This window comes from Cuculus canorus, chromosome 21, assembly GCF_017976375.1.
Source record: "Cuculus canorus isolate bCucCan1 chromosome 21, bCucCan1.pri, whole genome shotgun sequence".
Classification (NCBI taxonomy): Eukaryota; Metazoa; Chordata; class Aves; order Cuculiformes; family Cuculidae; genus Cuculus; species Cuculus canorus.
The window spans coordinates 9,113,286-9,132,211 of NC_071421.1; the positions used below are offsets into that span (position 1 = coordinate 9,113,286).

The 18,926-nt window shown below is 56.5% G+C and overlaps 1 protein-coding gene across 2 annotated transcripts; it reads left to right on the forward strand.

Annotated features, from left to right (window-relative positions):
• The first annotated feature begins 807 nt into the window (after positions 1-807).
• WNT4 (Wnt family member 4) lies at positions 808-18,686 on the forward strand. Of its 2 annotated transcripts, none has more exons than XM_054085914.1 (5): positions 808-1,048; positions 14,316-14,551; positions 17,174-17,305; positions 17,660-17,802; positions 18,027-18,686. In XM_054085914.1, the coding sequence occupies exons 1-5, from the start codon at positions 972-974 to the stop codon at positions 18,492-18,494; spliced, it is 1,056 nt and encodes a 351-aa protein (XP_053941889.1). In that variant the 5' UTR covers positions 808-971; the 3' UTR covers positions 18,495-18,686. The 2 variants fall into 2 exon arrangements, with proteins under 2 accessions (XP_053941889.1, XP_053941890.1); XM_054085915.1 differs by lacking the exon at positions 808-1,048 and adding an exon at positions 8,723-13,171 and having other exon boundaries at positions 18,027-18,680.
• Positions 18,687-18,926: the final 240 nt, after the last annotated feature.

The window sequence follows — 18,926 nt, forward strand, 5'->3', positions numbered from 1 at the left end:
GGCAGAGGGGGCAGAGGGGGGTGTGGGGAAGCGGGGGGGGGGGGGGAGTCCGGGGTTTGCAGAGGCGGAGCCGGAGGGGAAAGCTGGAGGGAAGAGGGGTGCAGGAGGGTCCGGGGGGGGTAGGGAGTCCGCAGGTGCAGGAGGGTCCGAAGGGGGTGTCTCGGGGATGCAGGAGGGTCTGGGGGTTTGGGGGTCCGGGGAGGCGGCTCGGGGATGCAGGGGATGCAGGAAGGTCCTGGGGTGCGGGGGTGCGCAGGTGCAGGGGGTTCCGTGGGCGCTCAGGTGTGCAGGGAGTACAGGAGGGCTCTGGGGTGCAGGGGCTCCGCAGGTGCAGGAGGGTCCTGGGGGGACGCTCGGGGGTGCAGGACTGTCCGGGGGTGCAGGGGCTCCGCAGGAGCAGGGGATTCCGGAGGGGCGACTCAGGGATGCAGTGATGCCCGGGGGGTGGCTCAGGGATGTCCGGGGGGTGGCTCAGGGATGCAGAGATGTCCAGGGGTGGCAGCTCAGGGATGCAGGGATGTCCGGGGGGGGCAGCTCAGGGATGCACAGGGGTACAGCTCAGGGGTGTCCAGGGGGCGGCTCAGGGATGCAGGGGGAGCAGCAGAGCCCGGGGGGGCGCAGGGGCTCCGCAGGTGCAGGGCGCTCGCGGTGGCCACCCCGGGGTCCCGCCGCCAGGGTCCCCTACTCCACCGTCCCGCCCCAGGGGTGTCCCCGGCGGGGGTCCCGCCCCGTCCCCGCCGCCCCCGGGGCGGCCCCCGCGGCTGCCCCCGCCCCCGTCGCGCCCCGCCCCGCCGCCCGGTCCCGGGATGGGCCGTCCCCGCTGACAGTCGCGCTCGGCGGCCGCGGCGCGTCCAGCGGCAGCGCCCGGCGCTCCTGCCCGGCTGCCCCGGGCGGGGGTGGGGGGCGCTGCCCGGGCTGGGGGGCGCTGCCGCCGCCCGCCCCGCTCCCGCAGACCCTGCCCGCCCTCCAGGATGAGCCCGGAGTATTCCCTGCGCTCCCTGCTGCTCCTCATCCTCGCCACCTTCTCGGCCAACGCCAGCAACTGGCTGTGAGTAGCCGCGGGGCGAGGAGGGGGGGGCGGCACGGCGAGCGGCACCGCCTCAGCCCCCGCAGGTGTCGGGCGGCACCGGGACGCGACCCCCGCCGCGATGCTGCCGGTGCCCGGGGTGCGGGATCAGCGCCTCTCATCGCAGCCGCACCGGTCCCCGGCGAACCCGCGGGGTCGCAGCCCCGCGCAGGTGGGATGCGGGGATGGAGGCTGCTCGGTGCGGGGCGAGAGCGCGGCTGCCCGGGCAGCGGCTGCTCAGCGAGCCCCCAGACCCTCCTTCTGCCCACCGAGCCCCCAAACCCTCCTTCTGCTCAGCGAGCCCCCAGACCCTCCTTCTGCCCACCGAGCCCCCAGACCCTCCTTCTGCCCACCGAGCCCCCAGACCCTTCCTCTGCTCACGGAGCCCCCAGACCCTTCCTCTGCTCACGGAGCCCCCAGACCCTCCTTCTGCTCAGCGAGCCCCCAGACCCTTCCTCCTTCTGCTCAGCGAGCCCCCAGACCCTTCCTCTGCTCACGGAGCCCCCAGACCCTCCTTCTGCTCAGTGAGCCCCCAGACCCTTCCTCTGCTCACGGAGCCCCCAGACCCTCCTTCTGCTCACTGAGCCCCCAGACCCTTCCTATGCTCACCGAGCCCCCAGACCCTTCCTCCTTCTGCTCACCGAGCCCCCAGACCCTTCCTCCTTCTGCCCACCGAGCCCCCAGACCCTTCCTCTGCTCACCGAGCCTCCAGCTCCCTTTTTCTCTTTAAGCTGCCTGCCCAGGGGTTGCTCACCGAGCCCCCAGACCCTTCCTTCCTCTGCTCACCGAGCCTCCAGACCCTTCTCTTTAGGATACCCACACAGGGGTTATTCACCGAGCCCCCAACCCCTTCTTCTGCTCACCGAGCCCCCAGACCCTTCTGGTCACTGAGCCCCCAACCCCTTCTTCTCTTTAAGCTGCCCACACAGGGATTACTCACCGAGCCCCCAGCCCCTTCTGCTCACCGAGCCCCCAGACCCTTCCTTCTTCTGCTCACCGAGCCCCCAACCCCTTCCTTCTTCTTCTCACTGAGCCCCCAACCCCTTCTTCTGCTCACCAAGCCCCCAACGCCTTTCTTCTTCTGCTCACTGAGCCCCCAGACCCTTCTGGTCACTGAGCCCTCAGCCCCTTCTTCTCTTTAAGCTGCCCGCAGAGGGACTGCTCACCGAGCTCCCATCCCCTTTCTTGTCTTTCAATCCTGGATCCAGGCTAGGACAGGGGTCGGGGCATCGGAGCAGAGCAGGGCTGAGGCGCCGCACGAGGTTCGGGGCAGGATTCGGCAGGGCGAGCGTGCCAGCTGTAGGGATTTGCGGTGAGCAGGGCTGCCCGCGCCTCAGACCCCCGTTCCCAGCAGGAGGATGGGTGGTGGGGGGCTGTTGCGCGCTGCGGAAGAACCCGGTGACATTGGGAACCCACTGAACAAACACTGAAATCATGTGTAAGGTAAACAGGGGTGGAAATGGTTCTGGAAAATTCCTGCGTGTTCACCAAGGCAGTGGGACCATCTTCTGGGGAGATTCCCCCCGGGCTTGAGCGGATAGAGCAGGCAGCACCTTCCCAGATAACTTTGAACGAAGGCGCCGGTTTCTCCCTAATTAATCTTGTCTGGTGGGAGATGGCACTTCCCCTGCCCCAAGCGTCGCTGGCTGCCGTGAGCTAATTAATTCCCAGTGCACACATCCAACGGACCCGCTCTCAGGCTGGGAATGTGAGCCATCTCCATCTCACCTGCCCAGGTCTCCATCAGCCAGGGCAGGTACGTGGGGAGTCCCTGGAGCTGTCAACGTGACAGATCCGGAGTGGCTTGTGCCTCTCCTGCCACCTGTGCCCAGGTGGGCACAGTCCTGCCCACTGCGTGCGGAGACCTCTCAGTATCCACATACAGCTCCGGTCTCTCCTGCTTTTAGTTTTGGTTTGGGGGAGGCGGATGGCTTCTGAAGGATGCTCCCTATGCCCTGGGAAAGCGCCAGGTCAGCGGCGTTCTCTGAGTGTCCTGCCCGTGGGAAAAGGCGCTCGCCCATCGGTAGCTGCCGGGATGTGTTGGCACTCAGCCCTTCTCCCCTCCTCCTTCGCCAGATGGAGCGACTTGCGTGCCACGCATCTCCAGCGAGGGGTGGGTGGATCAGAGCAGCTATCAAGGTGGCCGCTTGAGCTGTCACGCTTCCAGGGAAGGTATATTGGGAACTGTGGGAGTGTTGTTCCTGCAAGGAGCGTTGTCCTGCTGAGGTGGGATGATGGCAGGTCCCTGGAGAGGAGCAGCCCGGACTGCTCTGGGACGGGCACGGCAAAGTGTCTGCCAAGGGAGGATTTCATGAGCGAGGTCGATGTGGATGCACAGAGATGGGACTCCCTGGTCCCTGGCACCGCGCGCAGCTGGGATAGTATTTGGGAAGCCAGCGCGGAGGGGTGGTTGGCCACGATGGACGAGGAGGGCTGTGTGCAGCCGTCTGTGCCGGCGGAGCGAGGGGTGGGCGCGGGGGGCTTGGCCACGGGAGAGCAGAGGGCTCATTCCTGCCAACAGGGGAGGAAAAGCAGACACATTTCAGTGCGCTTGAAAGGAAGGGGAGGGGGGGGGGCCTCTTTTTTTGATGTTGCAAACGTATCGTGATAAAAGGACCGTCCCCCGCTCAGTGGGTTTTATTCTTTGCCTTTAGGATTAAGACAATTCCCATTGTTTATCTTCTAACATCAGAAACAAAGGCTGCCGGAGGCAATAAACAGAGTTAGAAGGATCCCAGGAGTTATCAGATATTCGAGGAATGAGCGTGCCTCGTACGTCTTCCGAAGGCTCACGCGTGTGGGCTCCGGCACGCTCTGCTTTACCCCAGCGCACAGGGGCCGAGTTCTGTGCCGAGGTGTGTGCGCTGGGTGGCAGCGCGCGGCGAAGTTTGCTTTTCCAGGAACCTGCTGGATTAGTGATTAAACTCAGTTGTGACTGGTTTTTTTCTTTCCCCTAAAGCTTTTTTCAACCTGTCCGGACTCGCATTCCCCCAGCGCTGCGGAGAGACGCTGAGCAACGCCTGAGCTGAAGGGTTTCTTTAAGCCAGGCTTTGTGGGGAAGGGCTCGGTTCGGCCGTGCAAACAGTGTCCTCTGAGCCACAGAAAAGGGAGACGGTGTAGGTCCCCTCTGCCACAGCAGACGTTGAGCTGAAAGGAACTTGGCCAAATCTTTTAATTTCAATAGACCAAACTGCTTTCTCTCTGAGTAGGACATAAACTTCAGGTGTGTTTTCTCAGTGCCTAAGCTCTGGGAGAAAACCTCTGTTCTCCAAACCTGAAGAGATGCTGTATTCCCCTTTCTGGTGGAAGCCTCAGGGCTCTTCTTTCTGCTTTTTGAGACTCGGAGAGCTTTAAAGCTTTTTCTTTTGCCTCTTCAAATTGTAAAATCAAATAAAGGGCTGTAGTTGGTGCCTTGTAGATCTCGCTGATTGTGCACATGAAGGTCCCTACAGCTTCTGCTTTATCTCTGGGGTAGTCCAGGGGCATCCTTTATGCAAGGGAAACAGCCAAGTTACTTTCCAAAGTGAGTCCCATTTCACAGGCTCAGTTCAGCTTTTGAATCTGCACGTGCAGTACTGGGGTTGAGTTTGGACACGTGTTCTCTCAGTGGTCCAAAACCCTCCCGATATGGGGGTGTTTGTAGAGGGTTTCACCCAAACGAGCACCTCTCTGAAGCCAGCGTGGGAGCAGCAAGCTCCGGTTTCAGTGGGATGGGGAAGACAAGCAGTCAGTTAGTTAGTTATTCCTTTATTTATCTGTTTGGGAGAGAGGGAATTACGCCTGAAGAGGTGAAAGTGCGCAAAGTGGGGTGTGGGTGTAAAGGGATCCTCTAACCGCTCATGGCACTGGGGCTGCTGTGATGGGTGGTTTGAATGATGAGAATCAAATCCCTTGCCTGGAAAGCATCGGATACCGCAGGGCAGGGGTCCTTTGTGGGTGAGACCCCTGGTTATCGAGCTGTCTGGGAATCTTTACAGTCTCTCTCTGTTTTCTGCAGCACAAAGTGGTTCTGGAGGAGGCTCTCTGTGGATGCTGGAGAGCCTTAGATGCGGTTATGCTGCTGCAGAGCAGGGTGTGCCACCAGCAGCTCGCTCTACCCGCTATTTACAGGGGGTTAAAACGTCCGTCTGCACTTGAGACTTGGTTTAAAGGGCCAACAGCACAGATGGGCTTAAACCCTCTAAAAATATGAATTTGAGCACTCCGGGAGAGCTTGAAGACCTTGCAAGTGTCCCAACAAGCCTGGCTAGGCAGCTGCTCTCAAATAGTAACCACTTTCTGGTTACTGGAGAGGGAAGGATGAAAGGAGTTTGGGTTTCTCTGAACCCCCTTTCCTATGTGCTTTGCAAACCTGGGGCCCAATTCTCTCTGCTCATCCCTGCCAGCTTTGCAGTGGAGATTTTGAAAGAGCAACCGGAATACCCATTTTGTACCAGTTTGTGTCATTGTGCAACACAGGGGATTTGGGAAGAAGCCTATCTGGGTCCTACACTTGCCAGAGGAGGCCACGGAGCTGATCCGAAGGCTGGAGCACCTTCCATATGAGGACAGGCTGAGAGAGATGGGGTTGTTCAGCCTGGAGAAGAGGAGGCTGTGGGGAGACCTTAGAGCAGCTTCCAGTGCTGAAAGGGGCTCTGGGAAAGCTGGGGAGGGGCTCTGGATCAGGGAGTGCAGAGGTAGGACAAGGGGAATGGTTTTCAGCTGAAAGAGGGGAAATTTAGATGAGATCTTGAGGAAAAATGCTTTGCTGTGAGGGTGGGGAGGCCCTGGCCCAGGCTGCCCAGAGCAGTGGTGGCTGCCCCATCCCTGGAGGGGTTCCAGGCCAGGTTGGATGGGGCTTGGAGCCCCTGATCCAGTGGGAGGTGTCCCTGCCCATGGCAGGAGGTGGAACTGGGTGGGCTTTGAGGTGCCTTCCAACCTAAACCATTCCATGATTCTACCTCTGTTTTTAAACCAGACTTGGTTCTTTTCCGGTGAGTCTCCCCGGTGGGGACAGTTCTCTTCACCCCGAGCTTGGCTTGGTTGAATTTTCTACACGATTCTATGCGTTGTTGTTGCCACCCTCCTTCCCATTTTCCACCTGGCAAGGAGTCGGTCCCACATTCTCCCAGCGGATGCCGTGACCCCGCAGCACTGGTTCAGGAGGTGCCGGTCACTGCAGTCCTGCCCAGCTTTGCTCCCCTCCCTCTCTTCTATGGATTTTGGTGTCAGGACAGCACCAAGAAGGTTCCCTGGTCACATCTGCTCTGGTGGTTCACCTCTACTGGGTTTGATGGAGAATTTTCTTGCTTTGAGAGCCACTGGATTAGTCCCCCCCCACTTTTGGGGTGCCCAGAGCATCTTTGCATTGCTGGGGGGATCCTGCCAGCTCCATGAGGTTGGTGCCTGCAGCCAGTGGCACCTGTTCCCTGTGGGCATGGTGAGCTAAACCAGCAGCCGCCCTTGGAAACGTTTTTAATTGTTATTTATCCATTTATTTATAATTCTTGCCACTTTTGACAAAGCCAGCTAATTTTACCTCAGCAACGAAAACAAACTGGCTTAAAGAGCTGCATCCTGCAGAGGCAAGAGACCTCTGCCGGTCTTGGCACCGGACTTCCCACAAGTTTGGCACATCCGTGAGCTCTGGTCCTGTCTGGCAAGGAAACATCAGGGCTGTGTTTGCCAGGGTGTAGGAGGGATCCGTGCTCTCTGCCTCCACAGTAGTGATGATAATTTTTGTCTTTTGCTAAGGAAGCATCAAACAAAAACTATTCCCCAATCTTCAGTAGCAGAGCTTTCTTCTAGGGGCCATGGGCAAAAATCACAGAAACCCACCCTGCACCCCAGGTTCTGCAGGAATGGATCGGGTCCAGATCTGAGCAACAGCGCGAAGCAGATGGTTTTTGCAAGGGTTTGCTGTGACTTCGTGAGTCAGAACTGGACTTTTGCATCGAAGCAAAATAGTGTTTACGTTACGCTGCTAAAAGTCCTCTCGGTGAATTCATCCTTACCCATGCAGAGAAATGCATTACAGCCATTTAGAAAATCACAGAATAGTTTGGGTTGGAAGGGACCTCAAAGCCCATCCAGTTCCATTGCCTGCTACGGCAGGGACACCTCCCACTGGATCAGGGGCTCCGAGCCCCATCCAACCTGGCCTTGAACCCCTCCAGGGATGGGGCAGCCACCACTGCTCTGGGCAACCTGGGCCAGGGCCTCCCCACTATCACAGGAGAACATTTCTCCCTAATCTCCCCTCTTTCAGTTGAAAACCATTCCCCTCATCCCATCCCTGCACTCCCTCATTATCTGGGCTTTCTTAAAATGATGCCATTGCTGAGCAATCCCGGAGGTTACATTTTCCAGGAAATTCTTCCCTGTTTCCTTACAAGCACAACCGATGCTGGCTCTTAACAATGCTTGGTGATTTGTTTCCTAAAGCTCGCAAGCCTTGTGAACCCACAAAAACCTCAGTCATCCAAGGCTGCTCCAGCGACAGACTCTGCTTTGGATGCCACGTGCAGGTGACCTCTGGTTGGCTCCAGCCCCGAGGTGTCCTCCGTGCCTTTGGGTGACCCCTGACAGCATCCTCCACACTCTCCAGGAGCTGCTGCTGTGCAGCTGGGATGGTGGTGGGCAGGATCAGGCTGGCTCAGCAGAACTGGAGCCAGTATTGTGCTTTCATGAAATTACTTAGCAGGGTGGGGGGGAGGGAATTAATTGAGTATCTTGGCCAAGGGAGAGCAGCCTGGGGTCTTTTGCAAGTTGGGCGAGATCAAACTGATCCTGCAGGAGGCTTCTCTCGCCAGGTATTTGCAAATTCTGATCGAAACTAAGCACTCATCAGATTTTCTCCAACCAGGTTTAGCCTCAAGCACTGCACAAGGGGAATTCCAACAAAGCTCAGCCCGGTGGCCTGCGCTTGCCTCCTCTTGCAACACAGCATTGCTCTCATTCTGCAGCCCAGGAGCAGCTTCTCTTGAGTTTGAAAGGAAGATGCGGTAGAGGATGTTTTCTATACATCCAAAGCAGAGATCCAGAGTGGATGCTGCTCTCAGGGGCTTCCCAGCTTCCATTGTGGTCTTCCCCACCACAGGGCGCTGGGGCTGTTTAGCCTGGAGAAGAGGAGGCTGAGGGGAGACCTCATCGCTCTCTGCAGCTCCTGGAAAGAAGGTTGTGGTGAGGTGGGTGCTGGTTTCCTCTCCCAAGTAACAAGTGACAGGATGAGAGGAAATGGCCTCAAGATGTGCCAGGGAAGGTTCAGATTGGATATTAGGGAAAATTTCTTTACTGAAAGAGTGGTGAAGCGTTGAATCGTAGAATCAGTTGTTTGGAAAAGACTTTTGAGATCACTGAGTCCAACTGTACCTGTCCACTACTAAACCATATCCCTGAGCACCTCATCTACCCGTCTTTTAAATGTCTTGAGGGATGGAGACTCCACCACTTCCCTGGACAGCCTCTGACAGTGCACAAGAACCCCTTCAGTGAAGAGGAAACAAACTGCCCGGGGCAGTGGGGGAGTCTCCGTCCCTGGAGAGGTTAAAAAACCACTTGTGCACATGGTTTAGCAGGCACAGTAGGGTTGGGCTGACAGTTGGACTGGATGAGCTTAGAGGTCTTTTCCAACCTCAATGATTGGACCTCAATGAAAGACCTCAATGAAGGTCTTTTCCAACCTCAATGATCACAAAGTGGAGATTTGCCTCCGGGTGTTCAGAAAGCCAAGAAGCATCACTGGCTCAGGACAAGCAGCTGGGTCATCTTCCTGATCCCAAACAGTTGTGATGAGGGAGGCCGGCCACCACCAGCGGCTGGTGCATGGCTGGATGGGTGTTCCCTATGTGCACGTGGTGTGAGGTGTGGGGTCCAGCGTGGAGGGGGACACAGGATTTGAGCTGTGGGTTCGCCTTTGAGATCAGGCAGTTGAGCTGCAGCCTTAGGTCTGTAGGCAGGTGATGGTGAGCGTGGTGATGCCTCCTCCCAGACACCGCTCTGGCAGCTGTTCGTTGGAGGTGGAGATGAGGGTGGGAAAAGCATGGTTTCAGCCAAGAGATGAAATGCGCAGTAACTGTGGCAGGAAGGAGTGAGCCAGGGAGCTGCTTTTCTTCCAGGGAAGAAACCAGACAGGCTCCTGGATGATGACTTTGTTAATCATGATTTACACTTAGAAGGGAAGGGAAGGCAAAGCAGGGCATCTAATCCTGGCAGGGGAATTCTTGGTCTCTGAGAGGGACATGTCCTGCTGCAGAGCCATCAGCCGGATAAGGGCAGGATCTCCAGCAGATCCTGCCAGGGACATGCGCAGACTAAATGTGTGTGGTACCTAGGAGCTTGCCTGTGCTGGCACAGGGGAAGTGGGACTATTCCCGGTAGGGGATGCCACAAGGAGGACCGTGGGCTCTCTGGCCCACCTAGAGCACCTTTACCTGCCAGTCCTGGGATGGCATAGAATCATAGAATCACCAGGTTGGATCATCGAGTCCAACCATTTCTATCTGCCACCAAACCATGTCTCCCCATGCCTTCTCTCTGCTTGGAAGGGGAAAGCAACTAGGAGAAGATGATCCCCTTCTCCATAGTTGCAGGCTGGCTCCTTGCCTGGGCTGTAGCTCTCTCTGCTCACATCTCGCTTTATCGTAGAATCATAGAATGTTTTGGGTTGGAAGGGACCTTAAAGATCATCAATTTCCAAACTATCCTCGTACACTCTTAGTTTTTCCATCCTAAACGTGCCTTTTCTTGTTCCTTCAAGGAAACCTCTCTGCACAAGGCATTCTTGGCCCCAAGTACAACCCAAGTCCCTGGCTGACCATAGGTCCAGCCACAAGAGGCACGCAAGTCCCAGGCGCTGCTGATCCAGGCTGACTTTGTTTCTCCTTGAGCAGGGAGGATGTTTGCAGAGGCTGCTGCTCAGAGAGAAGCAGAGCTGAAGTATCTCTGCATTTCAAGGCTTGAACAACCTCTATTGGCCTTGGCCGGGCCGGTATCCCAGGCAGGTTGAGTATTTGCTGAGCAGGGTGAAGTTTCTGAGCCCATCCGACTTCTCAGCGCCTCTGAGTGATGGAGCAGTGACACCACTGGCCTGGCTCCAACTTACCATCTACAGCAAAATATTCCCAAAATGAGACAATACGACCAGTTCTCATACTTGAAACTCATTTGTTTAAATAAAAGAAACACCAGAGAGTTCTGCTTCCTCCAAGACATCTGGCACATCTTCCCTGACCTCTATTGAGACTTTGTCAATGACTCTAATTTCCACACCTTCCCACGGCAGGGAATCTCCTCCCTGCTCCTTCTGTCTCTCTGCTGCAGCTCTTCCAATGTCTTCTTGTCATCCCACTGATTATATTCTTCCTCTTCCACCTCTATTTCTTCCTCCTGAAATAATCATCTTCATTTTTATTTAAGCAGAGCTTCCCCCCACCCCAGTCCTTTAAAAGCTTCCTGGGTTTGAGGTTTCCTTCTTTGCCATCTTGCAGAGTAGATCAACTGCAGCTGCTTAAATTATGGGGCTTCAATCTTGATCTCTGTACTGTGGATGGAAAAAAAAGGAAGGGCTTTCCATCAGTTTTGTGTTAAATCAGTGACTTTTATTAAAAGAAGGCTTGTTCCGTGAGCAACTTGTCTGGATTTAAAGAGAGGAACATAAATGCCATGATGAAGCAAGACAGAACTTGAACAAATGGCTTGGGCAGCACCCCTTGAAATGTTCTTTGTCCGGGTTTGGAAAAGGAAGAAAATATCATTTTTGGGTGATTTTTTTTCCCCACAGGCAGGGCTGTTTTGGGGCTGCATGCGAGATGTAAGCCATAACCTACAGCTCTGTGCAGCAATCGGGAGGTGATACCAGGACAGAGATCCACACCGAGAGCTTGCAGAGGGCAGGAATGGTTGGGTTTCCTCCTGTCGTGCCTGTCTTGCTGTGTCCTGGGTAGACTAAGGCTTTGCCTGCGCTTTCTGCCACCCCAGTCCAGGAAAATGAAGTTTGGATCAAGGTCCTCATTAAGGACCAGGCGCAGTGCTGGAGTCAGGTTTCCATGGTGACCGTGGGATGCTGCGGATGGGTTTGGTACTTTGCTCGGGCTCTCCAGCCCTGAGAAACACTGTGCGTCGCTGGGTAGAAGCATCTTTGAATCCTGGTGGGAGCAGAGTCATTTCCTGGCTTTTATCACACCCTTCAGCTATCCCAGAGAGGAGAAAAGAGGTGAGATGCTCCTGCCCAGTGCCTCTGAATGTGTTGTACAGCGATGCCATGTGAAAATGTCAAAGCTGAAGTCGTACTGTAAGCATCCTCCTTACATCCTTGAGTCAACCTCTGGATCCTTTCTGGACCAGGAACCAGGATGGGAGCCTCGTGCCCCAAAAAAAAATGCCTTTTTTGAAGGCAGGAGTGGTACTCATGGGATGTAGAGACTGGAGCAAGCTGGGAACCTGATGGGGCCACGGAACTTTAGGGAGAGTTGCCTCTAATCCCCAGGGAGAGGCAGACACACATGGGCTGAGGAGGGATGCTGGCACACAGAGGATCTGTCATAGGGAAGAGAGGCCAGAGCACCATTCTGGATAACTTCATCTTATTTGCCTGCTTTGCAAAACAAATTACCAGACCTGTTCTTGGAGAGCTGTACCTATCTTTGAAGCATCCTTGGCCTTCGTTTCATCATCCCGAACAGCATTAAATGCTTGTTGGGGAGGCATCTTATCAGGCGCATCTACTTGGAAAGGCTTGAAAGGCTCTTGTCACGCTTCTTTCCATGTGTGCTTGGAATTTATAGCTCCCCATTCTCTGGAGAATTGCACCGAGCTGGGAAATGTGTTAGAAAAGGAGACGGTGCCCCCATCCTGAGCAGCGCTGGTATTCGTGGGGCGGTTACACCTGTGGCACGGCTTTCTCCTGCCAGGGTGCTGCAGCCCGGCTGGGCACTGGCTCACCAGCAGGATTGATGCTGCTTTGCTGGTCCTGTAGGCATAAATGATGTCTAAGTAGAAGGAGGAGGGGAAAGCCAAATCAGCACAAAGGGGACCATACTTGAGGCAGGATCTGGTTTTCTTAGCTTCCAGGCCCAAAGCTGATCAACCAAGCCCTGATGCCTTGGGATGAATCTTCCTGCTTGACTCTTTGGGAGCTTCTCCATGCTCAAACCAGAACAACGGCTGGACCTGGGAGGGGACAGGGCTGGCACAGTCACCCCCGGGACTGCTCAACATCAAAGCTCCCCAGGGTGGTTTGCTGCCTTCATCCCAGGTCAGCCGAGCGCAGGGAGATGCAGAGCAGCGACTGTCACACCCCGTGTGCGGGACTGCAGCACAGGGACGGGGACACTTAGTGCACTCTGTGAGGCCAAGAGAAAGGTGGAGGCTCTGGATTTGGCCGCAGTGGGGGTTCCAAGCCAGCTGCATGCATGCGGCAGCCGCGCAGCCGGTCCTCTGCAAACGGCGCAGTGCCCTTGCAGGAGCAGAAAGCCCTGGGCAAAGGTGTTTGGCTATTATAAAGGCTAGAAAAGAACTTGGCTTTGGAACCACGGCAGCCTGCCACTTCCCGCTATCCAAGAGGCATTGCATCGAGTGATCTCCATGCACAAGGAAAACTGAATGCTGTTGACAGTGAGCCATGCAGACTCCCTACGGACAGTGCAAGCCAAGCCGGCTTTCTCACTGTCTCCCACGGCCCCCCCAGTTGTCAGCGTGAAACCAAGCTGGTGAATATTTCTGCTGATGCACAGAAGAGAAAATCCCATTCTCTCCTCCTGGGGCAGCCTGGCAGGGCTAATGGGAGGAAGAGGCTGTGACAACTTGATTTTGTGGCTGAAGTCAGCAAATCTGGCTCCCGGGACACATGGGAACAGGCAGGGAGCAGGAGCCACTTTTGCGCAGTCACTTCTTGGAGGCGAGCAGGGCTTCAAAGGAAAAATCCTTAGCAGGATGTCGCAACTTGGGAGGAGGAGGAAAGAAAAAAAAACAAGCAAACAAAAAAACCCACAAGATCTGTAGGGCTGGGAAATGCAGCGTCAAGGGATGAGGTTTTTCAGAAAGCCTTCGCTCGGCACTCGCGTCTCGTGGTGAGGCAGCAGCGCGAGCTGACGCTGGCGATTCCTGAGGATGTTCAAGCAACCTGCGGTCAGTGGCTGCAAGCGTGAGTCTGGTGCAGGGGATCTCCCTGCTCCACAGCAGGACGGGGCTGCAGGGGTGGCAGTGGCACTGGAAGCAGAGCCAGCAACCACGGGAAAGAGGGAGCCTCGGCTGGGCCAGTGCAAGCAGAGGCACAGAGATTGGATCTGGGATTGTCCAACAGCTTGACCAAGCAGTGCAGGTCCATCTTAAATCCATTCTGAGATCCAGAGGCTGAGGCGGGAAGAGGGACCTGGCAAATAGGTGTGCACACGTTGTGTGCAGTAGAATGGGTTACTGGGATGTGCTGGATGGACCCTCCCACGTGCTTGGTCAGGAGATGCCAAGAGCTTATGGGGTGCTTGCCCCAAAAGGGTCTGACACTCCAGAGCAGCTCTGTAACGCCTTCTGCTGGGAATGGGGTGATGGAAAGCAGAGCAGCTGGTCACCTCCACACAGGGACAGTCTTTTCCAGGCCGGCAAAGCCCTCATGGCCACATTCACGAGCCGGGCTGGTGGAAGACATGCCCAGCGTGTGTGGCTTTGCCCATGGCCGGCTCCTGGCTCTGTCCTCCCCACTTCAAGCCCTGCCTGAATCCCAAGTGACAGGAAGCCTGGCAGGTCCCAGAGGCCATCCCTGCCTGCTGGGGGCCAGAGGAGCTAAAAGCAGGCTCCAGGAGGGAAGTGGGTGATGTTTGTTGGTGACGAGCACACAGCCACACTGTGGGAGCCGTGTGGTAGCTGGAGCTGGCAGCCAAGCACCCGTCCTGCTTGTTTTGGCTGACTTCAGAGACCTCTGGCTTTTCCTAGTAGCACTTGGATGTGCCGGTACTCAGGAGACCTGACCGGGTACATTCAGACAACGCCGAAAATATCTTCCTTGCAGGCAATAGAGGCAAAGGGGAGCCAGCAGCTGGGCTCCGTGCGAGACACGGGACTGAAGGATGCTTGTTTTGTTTGGGCTTGCTCTCTGCCAGCCAAAAATGCATCCTGTGGAGCCACCACAGAGGCTGAAGGTGGCCCCAGATGGGCACCAGGTCTCAGCTACGGAGGGGATGAGGAGCTTGGACTCCTCGGTGGGTGTCCCAGCTGAAAATGGGTTTGTGCTCCCCGGTCCCTGTCTCCTAACCCGCTCTGCTGGCTCTCGTGGCAGGTACCTGGCGAAGCTGTCTTCAGTAGGGAGCATCTCCGAGGAGGAGACCTGCGAGAAGCTGAAGGGCTTGATCCAGCGCCAGGTGCAGATGTGCAAGAGGAACCTAGAGGTGATGGACTCAGTGCGGCGCGGAGCCCAGCTGGCCATCGAGGAATGCCAGTACCAGTTCCGCAACCGCCGCTGGAACTGCTCCACACTGGACACCCTGCCTGTCTTCGGCAAGGTGGTAACGCAAGGTCAGCCAGGAGGATGCGTGCCTGGGGTACTGCTGGGGGCGGGGAGTGGCTGCAGAAGCAGGCAGGTGGGTCACAAACAGGTTTTGCTTGCTTGCCCCTGAGGAAGCGGCTGGGAAGAGTTGGTACCAGCCCAGTGTTGGCTCTTGGGGCTGCTGGATCTTCCCTGGGCATCTCAGCAGGGCTCTTCTGACTGGACTGGGGGCAGCACATCCAGACTCTTGGAGTTCCTCAGCTTCTGGGTCCTTCCTCTCCCAAACTTTTTTTTTTCCATCACATGGAGGCACCAGCCCAGGGCATCCAGAGATTTGGGCCTTTTACAAGGACATGTTAAGTTTGAGCAGAGCCCTACAGTCACCCTGTGGTCCCATCTCTGCCCCACCGAGGCAGGAGCTTTGCTCCGCAAAGCCACAGGCACAGCAGGGTGCTGGATTTATTCAGCCTCTTCTCTAGCAGCACCAAAGCGGTGTCCACTGTCAAGCTGGCGCACGGCTTTTGAGCAGAGCCATCTGCGGACAAGACCTTGGGAGGGCAGCCCTCTGCCGCCCGATACGAGTAAAACACATGGGAGCAGGAGCCTCCGAGAACAGCACCATCGCCCACCACCACCCAGCTGCCAGCCCGAGGGGCGAAGGGCGTTATGGCCAGGGCAGACCCCCAGTCCCTCTGATCCCAGTGGCATGCAGGCATCCTGGAGACACAGGGCTGCGATCAAACCATGCAAAGAGGCAGAGCATCAGGATGAGGAGATAGAGGAGAAAGCCCCTTTGCAACCCCTGGAGACCACCAAAGCGGCCCTTGCCTCCACTGCCATCTCCCATGCGCTGTCTTGCTTCCCATCCCAGGACCAAGTCCTCCCCCCCGGCTCCTTGTTTGACTTTCCTCCTCTCAATGCAGGGGTGAAGATCTCTTCTTGTGAAGGTTCAGGGACTGGAAATACCAGAAATACCAGAAACTAAAAGTCTTCTCTTTTTAGGCAGCCACAGTACAAACCAACCAACACGATCCTACTATTAACCTCGATTAACTTGGAGGCGGTTCAGTCCCCACGCTGGCTGGGTCCTCCCCAGCCACTGCCGCCCGGGCTGGATTACAGCTGGGCCACCAAAGTAGCTGCCCTCTGTCCGACCGGCGAGCTGGGGCTCTGTCTGCTCTCGAGCCATCACCCCTCTACCCCCAGCATGGGAATACCCCAAATGCCAACCCTCCTTGCTTGGAGACAGAAGGGATGTGTCCTCAGCTGGCCTCGGAGGATGGTGGGGACTTGGGTGTTGCAACAGCTGATCCCTGGCTGCACCACGCTCTGTGTTTATGCCCAGGGATGTCTCCTGACTTCCCAAACAAGCTCTTCCCAACCCTGTGGCACCTCAAATGCAAGAGCTGGGAAGGGGCTGCACCCTAGGGACCGGCATAGTTTTGCGAGGCCCTTTGGCAGCAGGGTTGGGGAGTGTTGCAGGGTAGCTTGGGAAGTGGTGGGACCTACAAGACCCTTTCTGTGAGGATCTGCAGCTGCGGGGGATATTTCTGGATGTGGAAAGCAACCAAATGTTTTGGAGGCAGGAAAGATTTCATGGCAGAGGCACCTTGAACGCACCAGGCAAGTCACTCCATATAAACTCTGGAGAGCTCTTTCCACACTGGTAACACAGTCTTTGCAGCTTCCTCACTGCTAGGTTATAATTTGCCATTATATTCATATTTTTAACCTTGTGGGGCAGTTACCAGCTCCTTCACTACTGCAAGACAGGGCTCTCACTGCTGCAAATAACCTCCCAGCGCAGTCTCTGCTGAGGCTGGTCCAAGCGTGGCACAAAGCAAACTGTGTGCCTAGGAGCAGGGAGGATGTGTCCTGCATGGGGCACCCCAGCTTAGCAGGAGGCGATGTAGCAAAGAGCTTGGCTTGATGGCTCAGCGGAGCATGTTCTGCCAAAAGCCAGTGTTCAGACCAGCTTTTCAAGGGGTTCTATGTGCAACGCCAGCGTTAGGAGGGAAGAGGAACAGAGACATCCACTACAGTACGTGGAGCCCTGTGTCCAGCTCTGGAGACCTCAGCACAGGAAGGACACAGAGCTGTTGGAGTGAGTCCAGAGGAGGCCACGGAGATGATGCCAGGGCTGAAGCACCTCCTGTACGACGACAGGCTGAGAGTTGGGGGTGTTCAGTCTGGAGAAGAGAAGGCTGCGGGGAGACCTTAGAGCAGCTTTGTGTGCTGAAAGGGGCTCCAGGGGAGCTGGGGAGGGGCTCTGGATCAGGGAGTGCAGGGAGAGGACAAGGGGGAATGGTTTTGAGCTGAAAGAGTGGAGACTGAGATGAGATCTTAGGGGGAAATGTTTTCCTGTGAGGGTGGGGTTTGCCATGGAGAAGTGGTGGCTGCCCCATCCCTGGAGGTGTTCAAGGCCAGGCTGGATGCGGATTTGAGCCCCTGATCCAGTGGGAGGTGTCCCTGCCCATGGCAGGGAGTGGCACTGGATGGGCTTTGAGGTCCCTTCCAACCCAAACCATTCTGTGATTCCATGAACTGCTTACCGAGGGCTTTTGGCCACCTGGCTGCACACCCTCCAGAAAGCTCTCTCGCCTGCCTCAGACTTGCTGCCACGTTTCCCACTACCATTTGTGCTGTTGCAGGGACGCGGGAGGCAGCGTTCGTCTATGCCATCTCTTCGGCAGGGGTGGCCTTCGCCGTGACCCGAGCCTGCAGCAGCGGCGAGCTGGACAAGTGTGGATGTGACCGCACGGTGCAGGGGGGCAGCCCACAGGGTGAGCATCCCGAGGGGCGCGGGGCAGCCGAGCACGGCTTCCAAATGGCCAAGCGTGGAAATGCCCACTCTGGAACTATCCAGAGAGGAGGGAAAAATACTTTTAAACCCTCTACAACTCCTTTTAATCCACACGAGTCCCTCAGAAAGGTGTCTGGGAGCATCGCCCGTGGGGCAAAGAAAGCATCTTGTCCACGTCCCTCCCCGGGCCGCGCTCCCCAGCTTCCCCAGTGCCCTGGGCAGCCCAGCCTTGTGGGTGACAAGACAGAAGGGGTGGCAGGTCAACAAGAGAAGGGCTGGAGAGGACAAGCAGGATGGGCGCTGTCATCCATCTCATCCGTGCTCTCTGTCTTAGGCTTCCAGTGGTCGGGCTGCTCCGATAACATCGCCTATGGTGTGGCCTTTTCACAGTCCTTCGTCGACGTCCGCGAAAGGAGCAAAGGGGCTTCTTCTAACAGAGCATTGATGAACCTCCACAACAATGAGGCAGGGAGGAAGGTAATGGTGAGGGGGAAACTGAGGCAGCCGGTGTGGCTCTGCAGCATCCCAGCTGGGCTCTGCAGCGATTGCTTGAGCCTTTTTAGCTTTATTTAATCCCATCAGCTCACCTACATCAGTACTGCTTTCTGTCCAGCCATTCCAGACCCTCTATGCTGCTCCCTTCATGCTATGTCTATCCTGAGCTGATGGTCCCATCTTATTACTTGTGTCTGTTCCTCCAGGCAATCCTGAACAACATGCGGGTGGAGTGCAAGTGCCACGGCGTGTCGGGCTCGTGTGAGTTCAAGACGTGCTGGAAAGCCATGCCCCCCTTCCGCAAAGTGGGCAATGTCCTGAAGGAGAAATTCGACGGCGCCACGGAGGTCGAACAGAGTGAGATTGGATCCACCAAAGTGCTGGTGCCGAAAAACTCCCAGTTCAAGCCACACACGGATGAGGACCTCGTCTATCTGGACTCCAGTCCTGACTTCTGTGACCACGACCTCAAGAACGGGGTGCTGGGCACCAGCGGCCGGCACTGCAACAAGACCTCCAAGGCTATTGACGGCTGCGAGCTGATGTGCTGCGGCCGGGGCTTTCATACGGACGAGGTGGAGGTTGTGGAAAGGTGCAGTTGCAAATTCCACTGGTGCTGCTCCGTCAAGTGCAAACCCTGCCATCGAGTGGTGGAAATCCACACCTGCCGGTGATGCACAGCGGAGGGCATCCATCCGTCCCCCTCTCTAACTGACCCTGCTTCTCCCTTTGCCCACAGCCAGGACTGAGGAAGTAACCCAGACGCTGCAGGGAGAGCAAAGCTCCGTACAGAGACAGAGCCCCAGAGGAAAGCAGATTTTAAAGAAAAAAAAATATTTAAAGTTTCAAAAAATCGATCATTGTTGGCTTTTTTTGGTTTGTTTACTTTATTTCTTGCTGAGCCTCGGGGTCCTGTGCCAGCAGGGACGTGTCTGCTCTCGGCGGCTGGCTGGGGACCTGCGCGATGCCTGCTCTCATCGGATGAGCTCCTGCTGGCTCCGGAGCATTGCACACAGGAGGTGTTTAAGCCGAGGCGTGTGTTGGGCACTCGGTAGCTTCTGCCACAGTTATTTTTGTTTAAGGCATGCGCTGAGCATCCCAGCACG

Coding starts and splice junctions, on each gene's coding strand:
- WNT4 (XM_054085914.1), top strand. CDS start 972: ATGAGCCCGGAGTATTCCCTGCGCTCCCTGCTGCTCCTCATCCTCGCC. Junction 1,049..14,315: donor GCCAACGCCAGCAACTGGCT/GTGAGTAGCCGC, acceptor CTCTCGTGGCAG/GTACCTGGCGAAGCTGTCTT. Junction 17,306..17,659: donor GCAGGGGGGCAGCCCACAGG/GTGAGCATCCCG, acceptor TCTCTGTCTTAG/GCTTCCAGTGGTCGGGCTGC.